This window comes from Lacerta agilis, chromosome 4, assembly GCF_009819535.1.
Source record: "Lacerta agilis isolate rLacAgi1 chromosome 4, rLacAgi1.pri, whole genome shotgun sequence".
Lineage (NCBI taxonomy): Eukaryota > Metazoa > Chordata > Lepidosauria > Squamata > Lacertidae > Lacerta > Lacerta agilis.
In genome coordinates this window covers 31,550,883-31,561,797 of record NC_046315.1, presented here as the reverse complement: position 1 = coordinate 31,561,797, position 10,915 = coordinate 31,550,883, and the positions used below count along the sequence as shown (strand labels likewise).

At 41.9% G+C, this 10,915-nt stretch overlaps 1 protein-coding gene across 4 annotated transcripts in view; it reads right to left on the bottom strand.

The window, feature by feature from the left end:
- Nucleotides 1-226: 226 nt before the first annotated feature.
- ST3GAL6 (ST3 beta-galactoside alpha-2,3-sialyltransferase 6) overlaps nt 227-10,915 on the bottom strand; it is a 42,814-nt gene continuing 32,125 nt past the window's right edge. Inside the window, exons 5-10 of one of the 4 annotated variants that reach the window (XM_033146606.1) lie at nt 9,977-10,040; nt 5,728-5,826; nt 4,254-4,443; nt 2,752-2,889; nt 1,597-1,749; nt 227-614 (exon numbers count right to left, since the gene is read on the bottom strand). In XM_033146606.1, coding sequence (XP_033002497.1) covers nt 528-614; nt 1,597-1,749; nt 2,752-2,889; nt 4,254-4,443; nt 5,728-5,826; nt 9,977-10,040 — 731 coding nt within the window. In that variant the 3' untranslated portion in view covers nt 227-527. Of the gene's footprint in view, nt 615-1,596; nt 1,750-2,751; nt 2,890-4,253; nt 4,444-5,727; nt 5,827-7,677; nt 7,698-9,976; nt 10,041-10,915 lie in introns of those variants that run through there. The other 3 variants (XM_033146603.1, XM_033146605.1, XM_033146607.1) reach the window with 3 other exon arrangements.

The window sequence follows — 10,915 nt, the reverse complement described above, 5'->3', positions numbered from 1 at the left end:
AGCATAAATGACTTCCAGCGTTTCTGCCATCCTGGAGCTGGATGAAGATTCATTCACGGCCCTCTCTTTTAACACCTCTCTTCTTCACTCACGATCAAATTTGACAGAGGGCTTTGTATACTCGCCACTTCCAAAACCTAGACCTCTGAAAGTCTAGGATGGTGCTAAGTGATCACATGGGGGGGAAAGCAAATTGGGGGCTGGGGGGAAAGAAGAACATGAAGAAAAAGAAACCACTCCATGTTCTATCATTTTTATAGATCTCCAACACTATTCGCGGAAGGTTGCGTTTCTTCCATTATTAAATAAATCCACATATGTCAGTTAACTCTGATGGCTGCTTGCTGGTCAAGTATCAACAAGGCAAAGGCATCCTTCAGCGTTTTCAACACTTGGGGGTTATGCACAACGTGTCTTCTTAAATAACTTGGCAGATATCTTATTAAAAAATAAGAATCCAAATAAAAAATGAGTCCCCGTCCCACCCCAGATCAGTCTTGTGGTGAATAGTGATTATTCTTCCATATTTATTCTTCTGTGAGATTGACCACAATGCTGCGGTCCACAAGTTCCTTCAGAAACCTTTGTTCTGCAGAAATATCATGGTATTCATTCTGTGCAAAACAAAAAGAACACAGAATTTTGTAATCTTTTTTAAAAAGTGAATCTGTATCTTAATCCCGGGGCCCTATCAGGGGAACATTAGGCACCCTAAATCTCACTGAAATAAATGGGATTCTAACCAAGGGTCCTTGATTTTTAACTGGACTTGGTAGCCAAGTTATGGTGCCATTTCCCTGAACTTGCTTGCTAGTCTTGCCACTGCACAGCTAACGTGCTTCAAGTGCTTCTGAGCAAGGGAATAGGAAACCTGACCAACTGCTCAGCCAAGTAAGCTCCTCACCTCCCTTTCAGGCCCATCTCTGCAGCTGCAAGGGAGGAAGGCTGGGGCTTGTTTTGCTTGCGAGGGGGCAGACACATACGTGCCATGGTCAGCAAAAATGGTAGAAGATTGTCTCTAAGTGACAACTTAAGAAAGCCCCTTTATGTAAATTGCAAATTTAACAGAGAAAGCTTTCTCAGGTTAAAGTGCTGCAGACCACCATCCAATTCCCTTAGGTTAGTTGACAGCCTTTTCAAATGAGGGTCCCTGCCAGAAAAAAAATACAGCTGGTGGTTTGTCTGTAACCTTGGCTTAGTCTGCAGCAGCAGGAATAGAGGAGGAGCAAAGGAACCCAGGAACCCACAGATCCATGCTAAGCCATGTTTCACTTTGTGTTATGCACCAACTGAGCAAAACCATGGATTAGAAATACAGGGTTAAAGCCAATGGTGGCTTTGCACTAGTGGAAAGCATTTTCACTCACACAAGATGGAGCAACCCATTGCAGCCCCTTGAAACCCAAACATCCTACGGCTGGGGTGGGGCGTTGAAACAATATGTACAGAGGACTGAAGTAAATTGAAGGGGTTCTGCGAAAATCAGGCACCCTCTCTTTCTGCTAGCACCAACCCACTATTGGATAGAAACCAGTCAAAATTAAAATAAAATGGAGTAAACAAAACATGCACGCTAAGAAGGAAGTAGCACCTTACCTGGATCATCAGGGACATGGTGTCATGACCATAGTAGTGCAAAGAACTGTTTCGGTCCTCAAAGTTGTACCTGAAGCCTGCCAGGTGAACTTCACTGCATATATGAAATGCAAAAGCAATGGCAATTAACCCTGTGGTGGGATGCTTGGGTTTCTAAAAAAGCAAAACAAAGCACAAAAAATACAAGCTGCATAAAACCAAAAGCATTTTATATACAAACACACTCATCACATGAACACAATGTATTAGTGTTTGGCAGTGCTATTTTTCTAGAAAAAGAGGTGCTGGAACTCACCATGAACACCCCATCTGAGAGGTGCCAGAACTGAATTCTGGTCTGGGGAGTTCTGGCTGAAAAAACAGCCCTGGTGTTTGGTTACTTATTAAGGAGAAATAAATGTTTTGCCTAAATTAAAAACTTTCATTTCAAGCTTCAGAGAACTAAAAGCCAGACTCAAAATACTTTGCAGCCTATATTATAGTCATACTAGGGACTCAGCTACACTGGCAAAGAAAAAACACCAGATAGCGCTGTGGAGTTCTGTTTTTGCTAACCCGATTTCTCATACAAAGTTTGCAACGCTTTTAACTGAAACGCTGCTTTGATGTGTCTAGATCCAGCCCAAGATTATACCATTATTAGGAGCATCTAATATTAGGAACCTCTCAAATTTCACAAAACAGCAAGCAAGCTTTTATGTTCTCCAGATCTCACCTCTTCGCTGGATATTAAACAAAAGAACAAAAGGTTCTGCTTGGCCATCTAGTATAAAGGAGGAGTCCTGGAGAACTCAGATGCTTGCTCACTACTTTATGACATCCGAATTGATCCTAATAAAGGTATTACCCTATTGTGGGTTTATGTGTCTTCTATCTATAGCCCAGGCTTCCTGTGGCATTGGCTGTGTCACAGAGTTCCTCATAGGAAACTCCAAAGCCAAATGATATTTCAAGATGCTTGTGCATCATCACCACCACCACCACCTGGTTTAATATTAGCCATAATCAGTCATTCTACAAAATCTTGAAATACAGCACAGAAGGAAGGAAAACAGGCTCACCATGTGACTTAGGGTTTATACAGCCTCCAACTCATGTAGAATGGCAGGGACAGTAATAGTTCTCCTGAAATGAGCAGTGTGAGATAATACTTACCACATGTTTGGAGAACTTTGTGGGCAAGTGGAGCAGTTCATAGGCTGTTTTCCTGGTAATGGCGGGATCAAGGATTCTGATTTGGTTGGGTTTATATATCATTTGTGTTGCTGGTTTTTTCCAGAAGGCATTTGTTCTCTATGGAACAAAGAGCTTGCATTTAGCATTTTAAAAGTGTACCTCTGTTACAACTTGGCAAGTCACATTACAGGAAGGGAAATTAACTCGACGAGGTCACACACTGCTAATAGGGGAAAGGTAAGGGAAAGAAACCACACACTGCCTCACCCTGAAAGAAGCTGCCCCAGTTGTAAATACTCAGTCACCTTGAGTTCCAGAAGGCATTCTGATAATGAATGTGTCATGGGGCAACATTTATGGGAAAGAGAAAAGACTGAATAACGAATTTCCTAAATGTGAAAACAATTTGATGATAATTATTTTTCATGGCTAGATAACAAGAAAACTGTATAACAGAACTGGCAAGAAATTTAAAACATTGTGCTGGGAATTGGTGGGAGAACCGTAGAGCTTTTCAGAATAGATGGTGTCAAGGTCAAGAGGAGTCACTGAAAGACAGCCTTTCCTTTCCTATTACAACATAATTCACATATTTTTTGCACCTGCTTAAAAGCTATATATCTGGCTATATATAAACTATATATGAGCGATTACAGCCACCTTTCAGATCCTAAGAAAACTGCGGTCCTGCTTGCTAGTTTCCTACAAACATATGGGACATTGGCTTGATCAAACAGGCTGTTCTTATATTTGTTATGGTCTTTTCAGTGCTAGGTGAAAACATTTTTAAATCACCCAGACCTTTGAAACATGTGTTGTAAAACAAACCCTAGGCCTTCATTGTTAATAAAAAGGTAAAGGGACCGCTGACCATTAGGTCCAGTCGCAGACGACTCTGGGGTTGCAGCGCTCATCTCGCTTTATTGGCCGAAGGACCTGGCATACAACTTCCGGGTCATGTGGTCAGCATGACTAAGCTGCTTCTGGCGAACCAGAGCAGCGCACGGAAACGCCGTTTACCTTCCCGCCGGAGCGGTACCTATTTATCTACTTCCACTGTGACATGCTTTCAACCTGCTAGGTTGGCAGGAGCAGGGACCGAGCAACGGGAGCTCACCCCATCAGGGGGATTCGAACCGCCGACCTTCTGATTGGCAAGCCCTAGGCTCTGTGGTTTAACCCACAGCACCACCCGCGTCATTGTTAATAGTAGGTGTTAAATAAACCTTTATATTCCTGCCCTTTTAGTGGAGTTTTAAGCTGAACTATAGATTTATTTGGTCTCTGTGAGCAAAAGTTATATAATACTTTGAATTTGTTGTTTCAATTAATGCATTTTGTATTTTTTTTAAAAAAATGTATGAGAGCTTTATATTTTATTTTGTAAAGGAATTTTATTGATGAGAAGCTATGTACATTTCATTATCAACATCATTTTCAACAATGTATGCATATTAACAAATAAAATAAATCTGGCTTACTATTAAACGCTGGCCACTTAGCAGATCCCAAAGCCATTTTAAGTCATGGGTCTTGAAGACAACAAGAACCGCAGTTGTGTTAGGGTCATAGTGAATTGGATCTGAAAAACTAGACTCTGGATAAAAGAGCCTGAATGTTGTCTTTCTTCCGACGTCTTCTTCATAGCCTACAACAGGTCCATTATTCATTCTGTTGAAGAATAAAAATAAAAATAAAAATGTTTATACAAAAATAAATCCCATTTTTCTGCAATACAGCTTCATGCATACACAGATCCCATTTAACACCAAGTCAAACAAACCATGACTTAATAAGAATGGGGAAGCATGCACGTTGTAGCCCTGGTGCTCCTCCCGTTCCTGCTTCTGCCGTGCTACCTGCCGCTAAGACACATACAGTATACACATCCCCACACAAAACAGATCACACATCCACACACCTAAAACAGGCAAAAATAGGATGAAAAACAAGAGTCAAATCACCAGAGGCTGCCATCCCCCAAACTTATCAGGCTGGGCCCTTTCCAAAGAGTTTTAGAGGGAGGCCAGAAGACAAGGTATTGGCCTCCAGCTGCCCACCCCTCTTCTTTTCTGTCCCCATGGAGAACATTTCTGGGCACAGTGGCATTCTAGGGAAAGGAAGGGAAGAGGGCAGGGTGGGTGGAAACCTCCACTTCTCTTTCTAGGCAAGCACTGATGAAAATAAGGCCACTTCTTTTACTATAAAAAATACCCACCCAACACCATTTAAAAAAAATTGGGTCAGGTTAACAGGAGCAACGTTGGGCTGTCTATATAAACCAAGAAGAGATCTATAAAGAGGAGGTGGTTTAGTGAAACCGCACGTAGCTTCTCCAGACTTCCCATTGCCAATATGCAAATCAGTCTTGAGCAAATACTTCTATTGCTGAACAAAGAGTTCAAGAGTAAAGTGTAGATTCTCTTTAACGAGAAGCAAGTTATTGAGGAAGCTCACTGGGTTCTGAGAGATTACAAAGACCAGGCTGGCTGCAGCTGGTGGAACAGAGAAACCAGCTGTCAACGAATAATTAACCCTTTAACACCTTCTCATATACTGTATTTCTCTTCTTGTCCCTATGCTTCCTTCCTATTCCACAACTGCCAGCACTACCACCATTACAAGATAACACAATAGTAAAGGTATATCTTGTAGATGGTTGCCAGTCACACAATTTTCTGGACGTATCTATTTGCATAACTTCAAATATTGCCTCCCACCCACCCCACCCCATGCAAAAAGTTGAAAATTATAGGATTTGTACCAAATGATAAGCTGGCTATTTTTTAAAATACTAGCACCCAGGACTGATGGCAGTGGCCTTTAATTCAAAAGGGAATAGTAATGGTAGCCACTATTTTGCAGAAGAACAAAAGATTCATATAGGGAAAATGATGCTGAACAATAGAAATACTTACAAAAACTTATTAATTAATGAAAAAAAAATCAATTTACCTGATTACAACATCATAAGAATCAATTGTCTCCCCCAGACTCTTGTTTCGAAGCACCCCTCCATTGCCAACAACAACACATTTTTTACAGGATGGGTTGCTGGAACAAAGAGATTGCGATCAATCAAAGTTTTGTGGAGAAGATGCTTTCTTTGGGGAGGGTTAATTTACCCCACTTCACAACATAATTAGCACAAACATTTAAACCCTGAGACAATTTGACAATGAAGGTGGATAGCCAACCATAGGGAATATAACCAGATGATTGGAGGAATTAAGTAGAAGGGGGGATTTTAGGGCCAGCCAGCCCCCCTGGTAGTTTTCTGCACCTGACTTCAGCTTCTGAAGCTTATTTTCAGGTTTTCCTCTTTTTAAAAAAGTAAGAGAATCCAGGTCTTGTGTTGCTCTTGGACTCACAGTAGGGCTAGCCAATGTGGTCCTGTCCAGATGCTATGGACTACGATTCTCTTAATCCCTGGTCATTTCAGTGCCTCCATGATAATATGACGGCAAAAATTGCAGATAACAATAGCTCTCAAAGTGAACCATTCACAGTGGGATCAGGTGTTAAACAGGGTTGTGTTATTGCCCCAACTCTATTCATTATTTTCATTGCCATGATCCTACACTTTGTCGAAGGGAAACTCCCCACCAGAGTAGAAACCATATATTGAGCAGATGGAAAGCTCTTTAATCTGAGCAGGCTGAAAGCAAAGAGTAAGGTTACCGTAACTTCTGTCATAGAGCTTCAGTATGCTGATGACAACATAGTGTGTGCACGCTCAGAGGATGACCTCCAAACCCTCCTAAATATCTTCGCAGAAGTATACGAAAAGCTTGGCCTATCGCTCAACATCCAAAAAACCAAAGTGCTGCACCAACAAGTACAAAATAACCCCTCTGCAGCGCCACAAATCCAACTCAATGGTGTAACGTTGGAAAATGTTGATCACTTCTCCTACCTGGACAGTTATCTTTCCACGCAAGGGAGAAACATGCTAAGAGGAAGGCACACTTGGCAAATCCACACCATGATCAACTCCCAGCCGGAAACCAATGTCCCCACTGTGAAAGGATATGTGGATCCAGAATTGGCCTCCACATTCACTTACGGATTCATTGTTAAAACTGTGTTTATGGAAGACAATCTTACTCAGCTACGAGTGATCGCCAAAGAGGAAAAAAGAGAGGCTGTGCTTGCTGGGGCTAATGGGAGCACCACAAAGCTCTTCTTCCACTATGTGTGCTTAACTTTTTCATAAACCTGCAGTGAAGCCCCATCTCCTGCTGGGCCATACAAGCAGTTAATAGATCCTTCTTCTGAAGGACCTCAATTGCCATTCCAGCCACCAACCTAGACAGCACCAGGCAGTGGGTACGTCCTGTCCTTGAGGTCCTTCTAGCTTCACAAGCCTCTGCTTATGAAACAGGCTGGGCATTTTCAAAGGAGGGACTAAATGCTTATCATTCTCTTCCTTTCTTTCTTTCCTCCCACCCAGGAGCCTGAACAAGAATGCACAATGTGCACAAGAAATTCATGAATATATCTTAGCTTGGCACTTTGCTTGCTGACATAAATGTATATAATGGAACAAGCTTATTTGTTATCTGTGGTTGGGGCATGGCACTCATGAGCCAGATTATGAAGCAGCAAACAACATTGGTTCATGTAATATCCTGGTGCGGAAAAAGCAGACAAAGGCAACTGCTATGTGACAGCTCCCCAAAACCAAATATCGGTGCTCAGCACACAGCAACCAATCTACATTAAAACAACACAATACCCTCCCACCTTCCTCTCCATTCCCCAGCAACAGCAAGTCTATTCGGTGGTGGTGTTTGCACTACACAACCCTTCACCTTTATCCAAACAAACCTCTTCACCCACCCCCCTCCCCCCAGGGGAAATCAGAAATGTTCTTTCTCTGGCATTGTTTTAAACTTAACATACTTTTCTCCCCTCTTCTCATCCTTTTAGAACGAGGGTGATCCAAATGTTGGGAGATGAAGCTTCATCTCCCAACATTTGGATCACCTTTGTTGGGAGATTTGGGACAGACACAAAGAAGTACCAGTACTTCTTCAGAGAGCACAATGGAATTCGCTACCACAATATGAGAGGTGAGAGACTCTGTGTTGACCAGCACATAATGGCCTTTTCCCACCTGCCTTGCCTCACCCTCCAGCCCAAGAGAGCCGTTTCCAGAGAACTGGGAGGGGAGAAAAACTCTGTTTGCCATCAGGAGGTGGTTGGTTTCCCCTGTGGGCAGTACAGGAACCTTCAGAAGGGAGTTGCTATCATGGGCATGAATTGAATAGAGTGAAAGATTAGTAGTCATGGGAGTCTGTGTGTACGATCCTAACAGTGCTTAGTTTATCTTTCGGTTGCTATTTTGTTAATGTTGTTAATCTTGTTTCATAGGTTACAAATTCTGTATTGATTTGTTAATCATATAATATGACTTTTGCTTTAATGGTGATGTTTACCTTAATTTGCAGTTGTTTCTTTGTTAACGGTGTTTTATTGGTTGTAACTGTTTTACTGGTGACTTCTTCATTATTCTATATGATTTGTCTTGCTTTTGTGGTGTTCTATTGTGTTCTATCATGTTATTGCTATTGTTTGTAAGCCACTTTGGGATGGAAGTACATGAAAAGTGGCATAGAAATATAAAAAAAAATCAAATCAAGTTGTAGTGATGGCCATCAACTTTGATGGCTTTAAAAGGGGCTAGGGAAAAAATTGTGAGTCATAAGGCTTTCAAAGGCTGTTAGTTGTGTTGGCTATATACAGTGGTACCATGGTTTTCGAACGCAATCTGTTCCGGAAGACAGTTCGAGTTCTGAAACGTTTGAAAACCGAAAACTCAATAGCCGACAGCTAGGCCTCAGGATCTTGCACTCAGTGGAAGCCGTGTGGCATGTTCAACTTCCAAGGCGTGTTCGAAAACCAAAGCATTTACTTACAGGTTTATGGCATTTGAAAACCGAAATGTTCATCGACGGAGACGTTCGAAAACCGAGGTACCACTGTATTACCTGCAGTATCACAGGCAACACGAATGGACCAAGGTGACTCAGTTGGTAGAGCATGAGGCTCTTAATCTCAGGGTTGTGGGTTTGAACCCCCCATGTTGGGAAAACTCTTATTCTCGTCCCACAGGCATCTAGCTAGCCACTGTGAGGACAGAATGCTGGACTAGATGGGCCTATGGTCTGATATAGCAGGGCTCTTCTTAGGTTCTTAGTTGTACCTTATCCATATTTAAAAATTAAGCCACCCTCAAATATAAAGAAGTATGCACACGAAAGCTCATACCAATAACAAACTTAGCTGGTCTCTAAGGTGCTACTGGAAGGAATTTTTTTTAAAAAAAAATTTCGACTATGGCAGACCAACATGGCTACCTACCTGTAACTCAAATATGAAGTTATGGGGTAGAATTCACATGGATCCAGGACATTAAAATGGGAGCAGCTGGTGAAGGGCAGGTAAGTGAATGTATATTTTCAGGACCCACCCTATTTTTCACGAGACCCTCTTTTGGTATCTTTTTCTAATTACAGTCATACCCCAGGTTGCGCACACCCCGGGTTGCGGACGTTCGAGTTAAGAACGCCCGCAACCTGGAAGCGTTTCCGGAGAGCGCGCGACCCCCGGATGCGCAGAACGCTTCTGTACATTCGCGCATGAGCAGAAGCGCTCAAATCGTGCTACTTCCGGGTATTCGGGGGGGGGGGTTGGGCGTTCGTGTTAAGCACGCCCCTGTTACATAGCCTGATCCGGAACGGATCGCGTGTGTAACACGGGGTATCACTGTACATGTTTTTAAACTGTTTTCTAATTTTCTCTTTTAAATGACTATAACCTGTCCTGTGACCTTAGGCTAAAGGGTAGATAATAAATTAAAATCATCATCATAATTAGAATGGCCTACAACATTTTTAAAATAAATAAATAAATGTTGGTGTCAACAACTGAAGAACTGCCCAGATTTTTTTTTCTTTAAATGAACAATCAAAAGGGCAAATCCCCCAAACACACACAAAAAAAACTGAGTTCCAATTTGTATTTAGAACTCAACTGAGCTACGCAGTGAGCAATTCCATCCTGTGAGTCCTGGGCTGCTGGGTGTGTTGTTTTTTTCTTTTTACATGGGCCTTAATCTCAGCTAAAATGGTAGCAATTATATCAACCCAAAGACTGTATTTTTCATCAACAGTTGGCAATAACACAAAAATAACCTCACCTATCATCTTCAGTGAATACTCTGCAGTTTTGTAGTCTTGAAAGTGCCATATGAAAATACCTTTCTGTAATACAAGTTATTTTAGAAAAATCATTAATTAAGAAGCAACACTTTATTGTACCAACAAAATTAAATGTAATTGTGTTGTGTGCATTTTTAAATAAAATGTTAAATTGTCAGAGGTCAGTGTGAGTTTTTAAAATAAGCTTATGGCCTTTTAATCTCATGAACACTGTTGGAGCAGAGCCTTAAAACACCAGCAGCACTAGTCATACAAAGATTACGAAGAATACAAGTTTCTTGTGCTTATCTCTATTCCAGGTTAATTGATGGGAATATATGGAAACAGCCTATAATTCCCCGCTCCCAGCCAAGGAGCCAGAATGTTTCTGTGATATGCATCCTCACAATAAAATTGGGCCTATTCTGCACATTCCACATCCCTGCAGGTACCATCTGCAATTCAAATGTTTAAAATGAAATAGGCCTGGAAACAATGCCTTATGAGGAACGGCTTAGGGAGCTGGGTATGTTTAGCCTGGAGAAGAGAAGGTTAAGGGGTGATATGATAGCCATGTTCAAATATATAAAAGGATGTCATCTAGAGGAGGGTGAAAGGTTGTTTTCTGCTGCTCCAGAGAAGCGGACACGGGGCAATGGATTCAAACTACAAGAAAGAAGATTCCACCTAAACATTAGGAAGAACTCCCTGACAGTGAGAGCTGTTCGGCAGTGGAATTTGCTACCAAGGAGTGTGGTGGAGTCTCCTTCTTTGGAGGTCTTTAAGCAGAGGCTTGACAGCCATCTGTCAGGAATGCTTTGATGGTGTTTCCTGCTTGGCAGGGGGTTGGACTGGATGGCCCTTGTGCTCTCTTCCAACTCTATGATTCTATGAAATATTAGGTCAAGTTATGCATTCAATTTCTCCTCTCCACCCCA